This window comes from Protomyctophum bolini (genome assembly GCF_963924005.1).
Source record: "Protomyctophum bolini genome assembly, chromosome: 13".
NCBI lineage: Eukaryota > Metazoa > Chordata > Actinopteri > Myctophiformes > Myctophidae > Protomyctophum > Protomyctophum bolini.
The window spans coordinates 9174099-9193131 of record NC_137874.1 but is presented as its reverse complement, the minus strand read 5'-3'; the positions used below and the strand labels follow the sequence as shown (position 1 = coordinate 9193131).

The following is a 19033-nucleotide window of genomic DNA, read 5'->3' as shown; positions in this document are numbered from 1 at the left end:
TTATTTTTTGTCATTCCAAACATTCACATAGTCACACTAATGTGAGGGCAGAGCACATACCAATTATTTAAAGACTTCCAGCATTGCTTTTTGAAAGTGGCATTGCTTTTTTTTTTCAATGTGGAAAAGGGAGGGGTACATCTCCTTGTGCTGCAGGGAGCGCCGAGCCTGCGTGAATGGTCTGTCTCTGTCTGTTCTTCTCCCTCGTTTCTTCTCCTCCTTCAAATAACGCAGCATTTTCCCGACTGCTACACGAGGGTTTCTCTCTGCAGTAATAGTGTGTGGCTGAAGTGTTTGCCGGTGCCGCTGCAACGTTTATGCAGCGCTATAGCTGCTAGCCTCATGCTGCCCCGTACAGAGCGTCGCAGTCCCGCCCCCCTCGAGAGAGACCCGGAAAATAAATCCCCGTTCATTCTCCTCATAGACTTTTCAGAAAGTATTTATTTAAAGACGTTTACCCCGCTGACAAAGCCAACTCTTGTCGTGACAAATCATGACAATAAACACAATGATTTGGGCCAAACAATGAATTGGAAAGTAGGAAAAAAACTGCACTTTTTTTTGTTGTTTTTCTTCTTTGTAATTATTTGTTTGGTCCAACATATTGTGTTTGTCATGATTTGTCGACTCGACTCGAGTTGGCTTCGTACGACGCTTAAAAGGTCTTTAAATAAATACTTTTTGAAATGTCTATGGGAAAAATGCATTGGGATTCATTTCCTGGGCCTGGCGTCGTCATGAAAGGGGGCGGTACTGCGACGCTCTATAGGTGCGCACGATATGCAAATTTTCAGGGCAAAAACTCCTCTAGTCCCGGCCGAAACCGTACCGGCTGAGATTCATTTAAGTCCCAAATAGATAATTTATAGTCCCCGACACGTCGGGACCCCCTTTGCGTCAGATCTGTAGGAGCCCTGATCACACGGCGTGAGCCCTCACTCTATCTATTGCTCTCTCATTCCTGTTCCTTCTGATAGAAAAGTGAACGGTGAACACTAGGTTTGCATTTGTGCTCGACAGCCGTTTTTCTGAAGATATGAAGTATTATGTTATTAGGCTAATTCATTATTACTACATCATCATAAACAGAAGGCTCACCTTTTGTAGGCTGGTTGGATTCAACTGAGTTTTGTCAATAATCTTTATTGCAACCTGAAAGAGACGGGAATATCTTTGTATAAAACATCGATTAACATTGAAAGTGTAACACTGTTCTACGGGTTAATACTTTGTCCAATTATTTCATGCATTGTTTTATTCATATCTTTGTATAAAGTTCTGTCCCACATAGTCAACGTTCTCCTTAACATACTCCATTGCTCTCAGGCAGTCATCCACTCACCTCCTTGCCCGTCAGGATGTGGCGGGCCAGTTTCACCTTGGCGAAGTTCCCCTTGCCGATAGTCTTGAGCAGACGGTAGTTGCCGATGTGCGGCGTCTCGTCGGAGCAGGACGCGATGGAGTTCCTGCAGCGGGCGCCCAGCGAGCGGCTGGACAGGCTGGTGCCCTTGTCTGAGCGGCTGGCTGCCAGAGACACATGCTGAGGAGAGAGGAGAGAGAGGGGTCAGCACCACCAGTAGCACCAGACATGGCTTTGGACCTGAGGGGCCAGCACCACCAGTAGCACCAGACCAGTCCAGACATGGCCTGGGTACCTAAAAGCTGCTGGAAAACCACTTTGAACAGGCCGGCTTTGGCTCCTCACAACTGGAGCAGTGTTGATTTTGGCAGCACATTTTGATCTTAGTTTTAGTCATAGTCTCTTGAATAGCTTTCATTTAGTTTTAGTCACATTTTAGTCACCTGGAATGTTTTAGTGTTAGTCTAAAAGATGGCATAAGATTTTAGTCGACTAAATCTACAGTTGATTTAAAATGTAAAATGTGTTTTGGCGGACCTTGATGCCGTTGTAATGGCTGATTTTACACTTGCTGGAAATAGCCGATCTACAAGCTCAGCGCTGCGACTCGTTGTGAGCTTGTAGATCTGCTATTTTCAGCATGCAACCATGAGTAAAATGACTTGTACTGGATCTCTTGTCCACTAGTCCCTTCCTAACATTTTAGTCTAGTTCTTATTTGTTGATGAAATTGTCAGTATATTAGTCTTATAGTTTTAGTCGTCATAGCTTAGTTTTCATTTAGTTTCCATTCAGCTTTCGTCAGTGAACAAAGGTAGTCGCTGAACATTTTTCAGCTTGGAATTCATGTGAATTCCATTTGTTGGACAAATGGTGTCAATAATGGGTTGTGTTATTTTCTCTTGGAAGTCATCTGTAACACATCAATATGAGTCATGACACACACACACACACACACACACACACCTGGAACGCATGGCAGTCAAGTAGCAGTACAAGCCGTTACTTTCACAGCTCTGTTGCGACTATTGCATGTTACCATTACATGTTACGTGAATAGCCGTCAAACCCACGCTCCCTGCACGGGGCAATGAAGATTTTTCCCATTCAAAATCCCATTCTGTCAGGTTACTGTATATACGTCAGTGGTTCCAAATCTTTTTCGTGCCTTTATTAGGCCAAAGAAACAGGACCCCCCCCCCCCCCCCCAGTTTCACACGCATTATGCTACAGATCCCCGATTTAATGGCATTTATATCTCTGGTACCCCAATTTGCATTGTTCATTTAACTCTGAGAGTGTACACTCTGAGTTACAGACCCATAAGGGTCCAATTGGTTCCTAACTATCTCTAATTGAGCTAGGTATACCCCCTGGAACTCCATCAAGTACGCCTAGGGGTCCCCGGACCCCACTTTGGGAACCCATGCTGTATGTGGCTCTGTCTGTATCATGTTTGGAGGACATGTAAGCAGAGCATGTCGACGCAGAACATGTAACGTGATTATTGCCACGACAGTGATGCGGTCAGGAACGAGACATAGTCGAGTTCCGCAAGCATGAAGCTCTGGGAAAACACTACAGAGCAGCTGAATTCTTTGATTACAACCACACACACGGAGATTTTGAAAACATGACCAATGACAAAAAACTCCCATATCTGCTGGGCAAAGTACAACAATGTGCAAACACAGCAGCAAGATTTGTGAGTTGCTGTGATAGGAGAAGGATATCAAATGGAACACAACCACCCTAAAGGCTAATCATTGTGTATATTCCTGCACCATACCTGCATCGAGTGATCTTGGTATATAGAAATTGATCTATTGAAGATTCTGACTTTCAAATGTACATCATTTTTGTTTTGATTGTATTGCTGTATTGTTGTATTGTTCTTTCTGCTTTGGCAATGTATACGTATGTTTTCTCATGCCAATAAAGCCCTTTGAATTTAATTGAAATTGCCGTGAGCCATGAAATGTTGAACAAACCTTGTGGTTGTCTTTTTTGCATTGTTAATATTGTATCTGTGTTGTCCCAACCTTGTGTAGCTATTGTTTTACCCCGTTTCTCCGACATATTGTAAACCACATTTTTCACATGTGATTAAATAAATGCAGTTGCTGGTTCTGGCTGTTATTTGTTGTTTAATCTCCAACACGCGTTTTGTAGTTCTATTTTTGACTAATTGTTTGGGTTTGAAGTATTCTGGTCCCTGGCGTGTTGATTCATTTTAGCCTGCTGTGTACTAGATAGTGTGTGTGTGTGTGTGTGTGTGTGTGTGTGTGTGTGTGTGTGTGTGGGGGGGGGGGGGGGGGTCACTATGGGGTATAGGGTTGAGCTCCGGAAGAGGAATCGGTTTCATCACATTTGGAACTACTTCCGGAACAGTTTTTTGTCACTGTCAGAGTTAGTATGTATAGACTTCCCTGTCTGCAGCTATATACAATTACAATACCAGTGGTTTCAAGCACCACCATAATATGAGAGTGTATACACTCAAATGTAAGGGTCCATTTGGAACGCCTTCACGTTAGACGGACCTCACTTTGGTTTTCAAAGTGGGGTCCGGAGAAGAGTTGCTGCGCGGCGCGGCGCGGCGCCGCCTGGAAAATAGAACTGTGTTCTATCGGCACGCCGGGCGGCTCCGCGCGGCGGACGGAGCCGGTGTGCGTTAGGTTCATTGAAAATAATGGAGGCGGCTGTGCGCGCCGCCGCGCGGGGGACGCAGCCGGTGTGTGTCGGGCTTGACTCTGAGAGTGTGCAAATGGACCACACTCCCAGAGTTAAATTAACATTGATTTTACAATATAAATTGGAGGTCCCAGAGATGGAAATGCCATTAAATGGGGGGGTCCGTATAGCCTAATGCACGTTAAATTAAACGGCTTGCTAGAGCCATAGAGATCTTCTCTTTGCCGTCCCTGCATGGCAAATCTTTTCAAATGTGAATGTCCTTGACATGAAAAAGTTTGGGAACCACTGACCCGTCCTATAGACGACGCCTTGAACTCTTTGAAAATCACTACAATAATATATACTGGGCCTATGCAATACTATGTGTGCACAGCATGTAATCATACAGCATATGGAATTGTTAAAGTCCTTAAGGAATTCAACCTATAGCACGGGAGAATGGAGAGAGGAAAATAGTAGAAGAGTGTATAAGAAAAAAAGAGGAGAGCAGATGCCGACACAGTGGTCCCTGGCCTGGCCTAAAGGCCTGAGGCGACATACTGTGCTACCATCCCCCCAGCATGGCCTCGCTGTCAGACAGAAAGCTTGTATGTCCCATGAACAAGAACCTGCATTCCAATGGATCCAATGTAGTTATTGTATTTAGCCACAAGCTCTCGTTAATACGTATTCATTGGTTCAATATTTATAAAATCAACGGATACACTTAAAGGTGTAAAGATGTGCGCACACACTACAGTGGGGAGGACACGCGGCAGGCCAACAGCACACACACCAAGGCCCGCCCCCGCTCGATCATGATTGGCAGAAGGCCCCTCTCTATCCTGATTGGATGAAGGCTGGGCCACCTATAGCCAAAAACCAAACGAAAGGTTTTTTGACACCCAGGGGTTAACTGGGGACAGGGAGGAACTCCTTATATGGTCAGCACACTCTATAGTAGGGAGGATTATCACGACAAAATATATTTGAATTAAGTGAAATCATTGAATATACCTTTAACTTTACTTCTTGGCAGATCTACAACTTTTTGTAGAGTGGACTTTTTTTTGCCACTTATGTCTGTCACTGTAAGACAAAGTTAGAGATTTATTTAACCAAAAAAACAAAAACAAAAAAATTCAAATGCGGATATACGAGGTTTCGGCCCGAGAGTGGCATTTCACGCACGCGCACGCACACACACACACACACACACACACACACACACACACACACACACACACACACACGGTTCCATCTCTCTCGCATGCCCCACCTAGAGCCATGTATAGTCTCCACATAGGATGCAATGCTGTAGAATAGATTCTGCTACTGTACCAGGGACGTGCACACATAGACACCAAAGGGAGATTCGGCCCCCATGCCCTTTCACCCGTCTGTAAAACAACTGCCCTTTCCAGACCAACGAATGCAGCATTTACTGATGGTGAAAGAAATGCAAAAGGCTCTCCTCTCCTTTCCATGCCATGCCGGGAGGCATGCATTCAAGGAGAGTTGTTTTTTTTTTCTTCCGAAGTCTCCTGAACTTTGAACGCGGCATTTTTGCATTGGACTAATTTGTTTCGAAATCCATGTCGTTGCACACCGCATCTTCAGTAGATAAAGAGTGCTGGGTTGTTCCCCGAACATACCCGATCTACAAGCTCTCAACGCGTCGCAGCGCGAGGCATTGAGAGCTTGTAGATCTGCTATTTTCGCTATCTTGGGCCAAAAGTGCCCTCTTATGGGATTCCAGCCCCTGCCCTTCTAGCACTCTCTGCACGTGCCTGCACTGTACAGTATGTTAATGTACTGACTGTATGCCATGCGTCAGGACATCACTTCATCTCTCCTTCATCACTGCTTTGATAAAGGGATGGATAAACGACTATATGTTAATTATCAATTTCAAGGACCCCCAGTTTGACATGCATTAGTCTACGTACGGACCCCCATTTAATGGCATTTATATCTCTGGGACCCCCAATTTATATTGTAAAATCAATGTTAATTTAACTCTGAGAGTGTACAAATGTACACATCTGAGTTTCAGACCCATAAGGGTTCCAATTGGTTCCAAACTATATATCATTTAGCCGGGGTCCACATGGAACTCCCTCAAGGACCACTGGGGGTCCCCGGACCCCACTTTGGGACCCACTGGTAATACATTGCATATATAATGTATTCATTTGTATGTATTGTACATTATGGTGCCCCCTGCACACCTAATAATTATTCATATCAATGCATACATGCATTCATGGGGGTACTACACATACGTTGAAAGGATTGCTGAGAATCAGAGTTTGGATGGTTGGATTGGGATGTGGTCCAGAAGTGTTTTTTTAGGCCATGAAATAAACAACACATAACATGGTATAGCATGTGTCAATCACCCCTGCACTGATTTTTAACATCCATCAAATGCCCTGGATGGACGATGCACATCATCCATATCCACTCCAGACAGACACACACACACACACACACACACACACACACAAACACACGGACAGACGGGTGGATGCATGGATGGATATAGGCTATAGTACTGACAATATCACACAATACTCAATATACTGTCAATATAAATCACCATTGTGTCTCCACTAGGCCCTCTTCTGGAGAGAGAGACTATAGGCCTTATCATGGAGAGAGAGACTGTATGGATGGAAGGAATGTATGGCGCTGCTGCTGCTGCCTCCTGTCTGCATGGCAGCCATATACACTTGCTCTGGGGCGGTACGCTTTGCAATGCAGGCTACGCAGCAATGGGGCTGCACATCATTGCATGCAGCAGGCCTTCCTTCTGCTTCATATAGCGTAGGGGGGTGGGGGGGGGGGGGGGGCTAGTATGCTACATGGTTAGTCATTCTGTGTTTTTGTCTGTGTATCTATCATCATGCATGCCCGGTTCGATTCCTCTCTCTCTCTCTCTCAGCCCGATTTCTGCAAGGGGAAATACACGAGCAGAAGCCCCGTGTGACATCACTATCTCTATCTCTACGGCGTTCTAATGATAAGAGGGGTGACGGGCTAGCTGGTGTACTGTATGAGGCTTCTTCTGCCTTCGTTCTGCGCATATCCACTGAGTGTTATCGTATATATGCGGATAGACTCATTCCGGGCTGTTTTTACTGTTTGCCTGCTGCCATCAGCTCTTTCTCTCTGTATTAGATTTAGACCGCTGCTCAAGGATAGCCCGTTCTGTTCTGTTCTGTGCGTGGAGAGGAGAGGTGAGGAGAGGAGAACCTGCCTCTGCTGCTAAATAACCATCCGGCCATCATCACGTCCGAATTCCCCTTTACCCATCTGCACGGTGTGTGTGTGTGTGTGTGTGTGTGTGCAGGCTGCGTGCACGCGCGCGCGCACACACACACACACACACACACACACACACACATACACACGCACACAAAACATGGGATGCAAAAACATGTTTAAAAAAAACAAACATAAATAGGCTATATCTCGAGCTAAAGCCTATATATGCTATAATAATTGCACTTACATGGTCAGTACTCCTATCGTTTCCAGACGGCAATGCAGAACGAGAAGACATTTTCCCTGAGTTATAAGAACCACTGTGTGTTGTTTACGCGTATAATAATATTTACAGGACTATATTATGCTGCTGCACATACGACAGCCTATACATCCACCCGTCCATCCGTTCTGTTCCGCAGATGTGAGACCATGCATGCTCCGTCCCAGAAGAATGAATCAGTCTGCTTCTTCTCCGGCCGGCGAGGAAGCGGTGGTGGTGGTGGTGGTGGTCGAGGAGAGGAGACCTCTTCTGCCTATCATGGCAGCAGCAAATGGATGTATCGGACTGGCTGGGGATGTCCTCAAGCAGCAGCGAGCTGCATTCTCTTAGTATTATTCCGCTTGCAAAAAATGTCGACCGCGATGGAGGAGGAAAAAAAAGAAGCAAGAAATGCACCAAAAGCAGCAATGTCTGTCAATCCCAAGCCATCGAATAATATAAATGCTAAAATGCGGTGGTGATGTTTGGCCAAAGCCCAACGTCTGTGTGACGACTCTCCCTGATCACCACCACCAACACCCCCTGCCTCATCGCGACGGCGTACAAAACAAATACGGTTTCCTCTGAATTTGTGTCGTTTATCATAATAATAGCGAATACTAATCGTTCAGTTTACCCATCCGCCGTGTAGCCTGCAACCGCTATTCTTTGCAGCCGTGTGCGATATTATTACTGAACCTGCTGTGCAAGAGGAGGGAAAAAAGGCCGAAATGTTCATAAGTCGCTATTCCCGGTCAGTGAGATGCGCCACTTCTCCCGTCAGAGATGCTGTGCTGACACCCCCCCCCCCCACCCCACCGAACACTATACCGAACGCAACGCAACGCGCAGCCCGATTCTACCTAGTGTACATTTTAGCGTAAATTAGACTAAAGCTGAACCCTCCAAAGATGGCTGGAGTTAAATAAAACATAAAAAAAAACCCTATAAAATCCATGGTTTGGTCAAATTACGTTTGCAAAGATGAATATAAAAAAATATGAAATGAATGCCCCTTTTTGCTTTGGGGGGCCCGTGCTGCCCTGTTTTTCAGATAGGCCTCTGTAAAAGGGGTGAAATTCACCCGGTGAATAGTTTGGTGACATTATATGAGTAAGAATTGGGGCAATCGAATAATTCAACTTTTTATGTGACTTATATATTATTCTTTTAGTTAAACACTGCATTTTAGTGACCGGAAGATCAATGAAAAAAAAAAGGGGGAAATAATCTATTGACTATTTATTAGCGACCGTCACATGCTAAAAGTAGGCTATACATTGGAATGATAATGCATTATTAGAGCAAATAAGTTGGCTGTGTAATGTTGTGATGGTGGTTGTGATGCTATGCAGTAATCCCTGGTTGCCTGAAGAGGGCGCTTGGGTGTGCTGCAATTGCTCATAGCAGCACACAGAGACCCCGCAGCCGCAGGCAGACCTTCGCGCACAGCTGTGGACAGACGAAGCTGACGCGCGGCGTCAGTCCGGCTTTTTAGGCCGCTTGGTGGATGGAAGCTCCACCTCCGCGGCTGACTGACGCGGATGAGAGCGTTTCCGGGAATCTGTCCGTCACGTGACGTCAGTCCATCCACCAGCTGTCTCAAAAGCCGGAATGACGTCGGGCTTCAGCTTCCAGCTCTGTCCGTGGCTGTTCGCGAAGATGTGCCTGAGCCCAGACAGAGTGCTGGTCCTAGCCTACAATTTTACATCTAACTAATAATCTAATCTAATTCCAGTAATGTCTGAAACACTGTCATTGCTCCTCATTGGCTGGACCAATCGCCCCAGGTCTCATCTTACCTCTGCCCACTTTAGTAGCCTGGGATGGCTAAGGGTGGAGGAGAGAGTATCTCAGCTCTCATTGTGTCTAACTAAAGTTTTCAAACAACTGTAGTGGAGTAAAAACAATATTTGGATCTGAGGTGTAGTGGAGTAGAAGTAGGCCTAAAAGTATTGTGTGTGGAGTTTGCATGTTCTCCCCGTGTCCCAGTTACCCTCACAAAAAACATGCAGTAATCCTGGTCACTAAACTGCCTCCCCTGGCCAGCCTGATGGAGCCTGATGGAGGGGAAAGGAACTGCTTGGAATAACGTGTTCCTTCCACGTGCTACGTCCAACCAGGGAAACTCCCCCTGTCAGGTGTAAAGGAGCAACCTGGACACTCAGGCATGAAGGAAGCATGAGTTCAAGTCCGTTGCTCTCCCCAGGCTAGCGGAGCGGAGGGTGTTTAGAGCCCATGGGATCACAATAGATAATTGACACAGGGGTGAAAAATGGGTTACAAAATCGTGGGATTAAAATAAAAAATAAAAAATTGATTGGAAATTGGAAATATTCAAGTACTGTAAACTACAAATACCTCAACATTGTGCCTATAAGTAAATGTACTTAGTTACTTTAGTTTCCACCACTGATCAAGACTCACTCATCATCACTCACCCGAGGTGAGGTTGGCGAAAGGGCCTTTCTGTGTGGAGTTTGCATGTTCTCCCCGTGTCCCCTATAGGGTAGGTATACCTCACAAAAAACATGCAGTAATCCTGGTCACTAAACTGCCTCCCCTGGCCACCCGGGGCGCCTGATGGAGGGGAAAGGTACTGGTTGGAATAACGTGTTCCTTCCACACGCTATGTCCGGCCAGGAAAACTCCCCCTGTGAAAAGAAGCAGCTTGGATTCCTCATGCATTGAAGGAAGCATGAGGTCAGTCCGCTGCCCCCCCCCAGGTTGGCAGAGGAAGTGTAGCGCTCAGGATTACATTAGATAATTGACAATCGTGGGATAAAAATGTATTAATTAAATAAATACTCATCGTGTCATAATTAGCATTCACCTTAGCTCACTGAGCTGCCAACGTAATCAATACTTTGTCACTTTATAATTGTCTCAATAGTTATAGGGATAGGGAATAGAACTGAATCATTCAGAAAGTGTCTAAAAGACATTGCAAGGATGCACCTGGGACATACAGTATCCTCAGGGATGTATCCCAAGGTCCTCTGGGTTTCGAGTCTCTCAACATCATACCCCTCACTCGGGTGACCCAGCCGGGGTGATCAAGTCCCGAATTATGTCCCAGTAGCTATATACCCTCGATCAGTCCCATTAGGGAAAAACCAGGGACACACAATCCTCTGCTCCAGAACCTCTCTGCCGGTACTGGGCGGGCCATCCGGCGCAATGGCGCGGCATCATCATAAAAATGATCTGCACAGGGGCACTCATCATGGGGGTTAATCCGGCCCTGATTCGGGAGTGGTGGATTCTGCAGGCTCCACCGGCAGGGAAACGGTGGTGGCTCCACTTGCGGCTCCACTTGCGGCTTGAATGGCCCTCATAAAGGCCTCTAAAAAGTCTTTCTTGTGGAATCTCCTCAACAGTATATGATGGAAACTTGAAAAGTAGTCTCTCTTGGGAGAAAAGTGAAAAAGTGATTGATGTGACAGTCATCAACCTTCACGGTTGCCATTAATTTTGTTCAAGGCCAGTGAAGGTGCTTCGAGGACAAAGAAAATAGGAGTCCAGGGAATTTCTGTATCATATTCCAAATTTAAATTCATAGCCAATTCCAACCTATCAGCTATCTGTTGCACATGCATATTATTTTACTACCCAGAATATACAGTATTTAATATGTACAGACAGACAGACAGACAGACAGACAGACAGCGGAGGCAGACAGTTGCGCGTGGTCGCGCACGTCTTCGGCTGCGCACAGCAGCTGCACACAGTTTTTAGACAGCTGGTGGATGGAAAAGAAGCTCCACCTCCGCGCCCGACTGACGCGACGGACAGCTTCCCGGACGCGCTCTCCTCCGCGTCAGTCGGGCGCGGAGGTGGAGCTTCTTTTCCATCCACCAGCTGTCTAAAAACCCCACGAAGAAGAAGGGCTTCAGGTTCTTCTGACGCGTCCACGCGCGACAGTGTGCCTATGCCCATACAGACAGACAGACAGACAGACAAGAATATATCGAAATGTAATTTTTGAGGATTTGAAAGATAGACGAAAATCACTTGAGATTGGCTATTTTCAAATGGCCGAAATGTATAATAATTGCACCACAGAACCTTTCTTAGTGGACTAATTGCAGGCATACCGATCATAGCAATGCACGCAATTTGCTTGGCCCAGTGCATGATGGGACATTTTTATACAATAAACTCACTCATTGATTCACTCATATACCATAATCTTTTAATTGACCAAAAACTGCTTCTCAAGTCAAAACTTGATATGCAATTACAATGCGATTCATTTTGATTAGTTAATTACGATGCTTCAAATTAATTATTTATTTAATCGAGTCCCAGCCCTAAAATAAATACATTAAATTTAAAAAACGTTTTACTATAGGCCTAGGTAGGCTACTAACATTTTAAAACAATTAATATAAACGTTAAAAGTTGAATCATAGCAGGCTACACTTCAATGCAGCCAGATGTCAGTCAGTCATACTGTCATGAAAAATATACAAAAAATAAATAAATGAATAAAATGAAAAAATAGACTAGCGTGTGTGTGTGTGTGTGTGTGTGTGTGTGTGTGTGTGTGTGTGTGTGTGTCTTCTCCTCATGTATCTCGAGAACCAATCGACGTCGGCATAATGGGAGGGCAGAAAACAGCACCGGTGGTCACATGACCACATGCAGTGCTCGAGAGTGAGATACATCGTTTTGAATGAGAGCAGCGCAAATATGAGCAATTTTGCAAAGTATAGGATTGTCCCAGAAAAACGGGTCTGCTGCAACCCCAAAATAGGCCCAGGCCCATTGTTTGGGAGCCTCTGGATTGTGATAAATGTGTGGGGGGGGGGAAGTTATACCTTAACCACTTAAGTTAAGTGGAGCCTGCATCTTTATTACTTTGTGGTACGATGGGGTTGCATGACACAAATAGGCCATCTACTAGCTGTCTATCTAGCTCACAATGATGCAAGGTGTTGACAATGTAGACAATATAGAGTTGTAGACAATGCTAAAATCCATGGCATCTTTGAGGGAATCCTGTCAATCATATTAACCTTTCACCTCTATTCAGCAATCCTGCCAAAGGCATGAACAACCCTTGTATTGGGATATTGGGCAACTCCATGCCTGGAACATAATGGTCATTGCCACTGCCTTTTGGGCACATAGCACTAAGAAATCAGTGCTACGTGTGTGTGTGTGTGTGTGTGTGTGTGGGTTGAACCAATGAAAAGTATTAAAAGGCGCTTCACAAAAACATGCAGTAATCCTGGTCTCTAAACTGCCTCCCCCTGGCCAGATAGAGGGTGTAAGGGCCAAATGAGTACCAAGGTCAAGCACATTCATGTAACCTTGGGGTGGCGCTGTTGTTTATTTAAGTATCAAGTTCACGGGTATGATGAGAGGGAGGATTGACCCGGAAGGGGCAAATGGTTTCGACCGCAGGTATGCTACCACTGTCAAATGCTGTGTGGAGAAATGCTTGTCAGAGAATATCCATTGTTTGTGTCTATACTGATTATTGTTTCATTTTGAAATCGCAGATACTGATGCCGTACTAACTGCTTGGTAATAAATGTGTCAAAGGCAAGAAGAGCTGCCTGCCTGTGTGTTTATTATCGCATTGTGGGGCTGACACACAGAACAAACAGTATGGCATTTAAACAGCGCGTCAACCAGGTTCAACTACGGGATCAACTCCTCGAGAGCTAAGACGGGGCTCTCACAGAGGGGAAAGGAACTGGTTGGAATAACGTGTTCCTTCCACGCGCTACGTCCAACCAGGGAAACTCCCCCCTGTCAGGTGTAAAGGAGCAACTTGGACACTCAGGCATGAAGGAAGCATGAGTTCAAGTACGTTGCTCTCCCCATGTCCCCCATATATGGGGACTAGGTTGGCGGAGGGTGTGTAGAGCCCAAGATCACATTAGATAATGGGTTACAAAATTGTGGGATGAAAATTTAAAAGGAAGTTAAGAGGCTCAGCCTCTTAATCTTAACTTCTCAAAACCACCTATCATAACTCGGTTGTGGGGTATATACAGTAGGAAACAGACTATACACTCTGCAATACGATACAAAAACAGCAAAAATGTTAAACCTTCAAATATACTATTTTACACGAAAAAAACACAACTCAGACTCAGGAGCCAGCAATAAATAATAAGTACTCCGTACTCGGTTCCATATTTAGAAACAACAGCTTCTGTTGCTGCTGAGCAAACTCTTTATGGCGGACTTAAGGTGACATATGAGCTAACAGACTTTAGGTATGCAGGTAGACCAATTCAGAGTAACACAGCAGAATATTTGAATGTATTTTTACATACTAATGGTGCTTCAACAGGTGACATGCCATTTTTTCAGCATGAATTACAATGAGAACTAGAAAAAACTAATCAGCAAAATCTGCAGCACTCCAGATTAGATGAATAGTCTTTTAGTAAAATATGTAATGTAATAGGAGTGAAGAAATAGTCAGCACACAAAAGCTAGTAAAACCTTGCCTGCATATTCATACTGCCAAGTGGTTCAACATGATCATTATGATTAAATCCTACATTGAAAAGGAGACCATTAATGTGTTACTGAATTATTAGATGTGATGTATAGTACACTACAAAAACAGACATTTGTTTTGATTGTTAGAGAGATATATAGGGATAGTAAACCCTTGGTGTATTACTTTATGCACCATTGGTTTTGTCAATTATGAATTTGTGGCAAATAAACATATTCAACTACTGTAAATACTTTGATCACAGTCATTTTCTAATGTCAACATTCTGACATTTCAGGGTGATTGTTACACCATCGGTTGTTGCAACATGTATGCGATGCATGTGTGAGGCAGGGTACCTGTGGACTAGCGTGGACTTGCTCTTTGGTAGTAAGACTGGATTGGATTCTTAGCTTCAAAAGATGAGCCTGTGGCAGCCCTGGGACTCTTCCCCATGTCCACTAGAGAGTCCGCTGACTCTCAATCTCAGTCACATCATGGAGGTTGGTGGGGCCGACGAGTGGCAGGCGGATTTGCTCTTGCGCTATAAATTAAAGATTAAATAGAACAGGAATTATTCAATTGTCAGGGTGACCCCGACACCCGAGTGGTTAGGGCCCACATGAGCAGTGGTCACCAACATGTCCATATACGGACAAAATGTGTCCGTGGCAAAGACTTTGTCATGTCCGTGGCATTTTTTTTATTTTGTTTAACACAACATTATAATGTTCTTATTTTGATCATAACACCCACTTACTGTCTCCAGGTTTTCTTCAGAATATGTATGACAATTATTTACTATGACACTATGGCACATTAGGAGTCGACTAGTAGTCTAGTACTAGTGGTTCTCAAATGTTTTATTTGCAAAGACCCCCTTCAAATGGAACCAAATGGACCCTTTTTGTACACTCTCAGAGTTACAGTCCTGTTATGGTTATTCAGGGTTATCTATTCATGTGTTTCTGGTAATATTGTCCATTCATTTTGTATGTCTGTGGCAAAAATGTCCACCACCACAAGCCACATGAGAGACCATGAGCACATTTGAATTGATTATTATGGAGTATTAACAGTTTGCACACACAAAAAGCACAGAAGAGTACAGTTTAATACAAACGCATGTAATACCCATATGTAATACTTGTCTACTTGACCCCAAAAAGCACTGTGGCTTGTTTCCATAAAAGCAGGACTGCTATATAAGCTTGATTTACATATCTTGTTCTACCACATAAAGTATCCTGGCTAAACAGTAGCCTACATACACTATACACTACAGTGACTACACTCCTAACTCCTCCGTTTTTAATTTACTAGTGCAACTGTGCAACAACACAAAATACACAATCATAAATAACAGTCAAATGATGATTACAATGTTGTTGTTGTTGGTGGTGGTGGTGGTGGTGGTGGCGGTGGGGCATGGATCAGGCAGTGCAGCACCTATAGCACCTAGAACCGAGCAATGTGTTCTTCCACATAAAGTAGTTCCTGGCAAAACAGTACAGTAAACAAACAGCTTCACCCGGTTTACTGGAGACGTGGAGAGTGAGACATATTATGTGAATAATGTGACTGAATGAAGAGAAACGCTTAACAACCATGATAACTATAAGACGTTCACGTTAGTAGCATATTAAAGCATTCTATAATAAATCAACAACGTTAGCTTAGCTACCTTGTTCATTCATGGACTCACTGGACGGAACGGAACTCCGGGTACAGTAGTTTAGTTTTCCCAAATCCCGCGGACGTTCTCTTAGGCGGGACCAGGCGCCGGGACCAATCAGAAGGCGAGGAGGATAGGTAGCGGGCCAATGGCGTTGAAGGACGGATTTGAGCTGCAGGTGTTATACTGAGTTTCATAATTTACCGGTAGATGCTTCTCAGACATTTTATGAAACAGTTGCATCTCACCAGCTCCGGCTAAACCCGTTACTGATCACTGATCATCTTCATCTCCGTTTTTTCCCCAAGCCATCATTTTTTCTGCTTCTGTGGTTTGAAGTTGAACGTTTGGATTTCCTTTCTCTTTCGACTAGTTTGAAAGGTAAGTTGATTTTCTTCAATTTTTTAATGATTTTTATGATTTCGATTGCAAGATGTTTGTAGCGTGTGTTATGTAAATGCTAAGAAGCTAACCGAACTTATTGTGGATCATTTACAGGCCGTTTTGGTTTAAATTTGAAAAACTTGTCGTTGGAAATCATCCTGTAGCTTGTCAATGATGTTGGCAGAGTTTTGTTTAGTGTTTTCGTTAGAAAAATGACATTATGCCACAGGACTGTAGGATGTTGGTTTGAAATCACTGTCGTTATGTCGCTTGTCAAATAAAACCGTTAAAGCTTTTTTTTTTTTTTTTTTAATGACTATGTTGTCGTCGATCACTCGACTCCTGTCGCTACTCTCTTGTCAAATAAAACCGTTAAAGCTTTTTTTTTTTTTTTTTTTAATGACTATGTTGAACTTGTCGTCGAATCGATCACTCGACTCTCGCTACTCTCTTGTCAAATAGAACCGTTATTCGATATTGATGCGGTGATGTTTTCAAAGTGTTCGTAACGGAGTTAGTACTGTAGGACTAGGAAAATGACATTATTATGCCACAGGACTACGTAGCATATGTTCGTTTGAAATCACTATCGTTCTGTCGCTTGTCAAATAGAACCGTTAAAGCTTATTTTTTTTTAAATGACTATGTTGTCGATGACTATACATGAATGAAATCACTCGACTCTCGCTACTCTCTTGTCAAATAGAACCGTTGCTTCGATATCGATGCGGTGATGTTTTCAAAGTGTTCGTAACAAAGTTAGTACTGTAGAACTAGGAAAATGACAATATTATGCCACAGGACTACGTAGCATAATGTTCGTTTGAAATCACTATCGTTCTGTCCGTTGTCAAATAGAACCGTTTAAAGCTTTTTTTATTTTTTAAATGACTATGTTGTCGATGACTACATGAATTAAATCACTCGACTCTCGCTACTCTCTTGTCAAATAGAACCGTTGCTTCGATATCGATGCGGTGATGTTTTCAAAGTGTTCGTAACAAAGTTAGTACTGTAGGACTAGGAAAATGACATTATTATGCCACAGGACTATACGTAGCATAATGTTCGTTTGAAATCACTATCGTTCTGTCCGTTGTCAAATAGAACCGTTTAAAGCTTTTTTTATTTTTGAAAATGACTGTTGTCGACATGACTACATGAAATCACTCGACTCGTCCTCTTGTCAAATAGGACTATAGGAGTATACTCTACAGAATATATACATTTGTTACATTTGGTTTACGATAACATCTCAATTAAAACACCACATTGATGCTTTAAACAAAAATCCTTTGCGTTTTATTCATAGAATGAGTTTCCCCTCCTGCTTAATTGTAGCCAGTTGTTGTTTCTATGGTAGATTTGCTTGCCCCACTGACAATTAGTAGTTGCTTTGCAGATTTAGATTATTAATACAAAACAAGAATCAACAACTTTAGCCCTATTTTATACTTTGGCTATTTTTTTAAAGGTTTGAGCAATTTTGATCAATTTTATTCTGAAACAGGCCATTTATAATTACCGGTACTACCATTTATCCTTTGTGTAAATAATATATTTTAATGCCAAATGTATGCTTTTGTATTGTATTACTTCCAACGACAATTTTTTCAAATTTAAACCAAAACGGCCTGTAAATGATCCACAATAAGTTCGGTTAGCTTCTTAGCATTTACATAACACACGCTACAAACATTTTGCAATCGAAATCATAAAAATCATACACAAAAAGGTCATGTTATCTGCTTTCAAATGAGTTGAAACTCAAAACTCTCTCTCTCTCTGTCTTTGTCTCTCTCTCTAGAGCCATGCTGTGTGGTGCAGTCCGTGTGGTCCGGTCCGAGATGGTGACGACCTCTGCCAACGTGGACGACAGCCTGACCAGCCTGCAGTGGTTACTCACACCACCGGCCTGTGACATCTCCGTACCTGGTGCCAGCGGCAGAGGGTCCCAGCCAGGTTCAGGGCCAGCCAGGCTGAGGGAGCCTCCGCTGTCCGTCCACCACCACCGGACGCATCCTGCCATCAGCTGCCGCCAGCCGGTGAGTTCTCCTCGGGTGCCTTTGTCCCCTCTGGCTGCGGACCCAGCACCCCCCTTCCAGACCGTGACGCTGGCTTGCAGCCTGACACAGAAGAGCCTCCCTGGCATGGTGCCCCGCGGCACCCGTGGAAAGAGGCCGCCGTACACCTACCCCATGATGATCTGCATGGCCATGCAAGCCAGCAGGAAGAGCAACATCGCCGCCTCCTGCATTTACCAGTGGTTCATGGACAACTTACCCTACTTCCGCCACCACGACAAGCCTGACTCCTGGAAGAGCTCCATCCGGCACAACCTGTCCACCATTAAGGAGTTCATCCGTGTCTCTCGGCAGGGAGATGACCCAGGTAAGGGAGGCTTTTGGACGGTCGACCCGCAGTATGCCGAGGGCATCCTCCTCCGTGCTCTCGACAAGTGGATTAACCACTTCGACCAGGACGCATCACTGCCTAGCCCACTCGTGCAGATCCCACCCCTTCCGAGCCCACCCCCGGTCGGCTCCCTGCAAACGGTTCGTCGTCCCTGTAACCCCACAGGCGGCCAGTCTGTGTCGCAGCAGTTGATCAGGGGCTTTGATGACGCCACCAGCGTGGAACAGAAACAGCCAGGTAAGGAGATCGGCAAGCTCAAGAGGAAGAGGAGTCCAGACTCTACAGCTACCATGGCCAAAGTCCCCCGTCGATCCAGCTCCCTGGTGCTTCAGACAGAGGAACAGAAAGAGCTGGATGGCCTCTTTGATTGGGTCTTGAGTAGGGAGCTCGGTCCTATACAGCAGCATCAGGGTCCAGAGCTCTGCAATGTTGCTACCTCCGCAGTGTCCTGTGCGGCTCCTTCACCTCCTAGCGGTGCCTTGGGTTGGCTCCCACAGAGTCCGTTCGTTCACCATCAGCTCCTTG

General features: G+C 44.5%; 1 protein-coding gene across 2 annotated transcripts in view; it reads right to left on the bottom strand.

The window, feature by feature from the left end:
* LOC308327398 (MAP/microtubule affinity-regulating kinase 4-like) overlaps nt 1–7776 on the bottom strand; it is a gene marked incomplete at its 3' end in the record, with an annotated part of 36122 nt that extends 28346 nt beyond the window's left edge. For both annotated transcript variants that reach the window (XM_080780832.1, XM_080780833.1), the window contains exons 1-3: nt 7554–7776; nt 1343–1540; nt 1099–1152 (exon numbers count right to left, since the gene is read on the bottom strand). In XM_080780832.1, the coding sequence (XP_080636958.1) occupies nt 1099–1152; nt 1343–1540; nt 7554–7604 (303 nt within the window). In that variant the 5' untranslated portion in view covers nt 7605–7776. The remainder of the gene's footprint in view (nt 1–1098; nt 1153–1342; nt 1541–7553) is intronic.
* Between the last annotated feature and the right edge of the window lie 11257 nt (nt 7777–19033).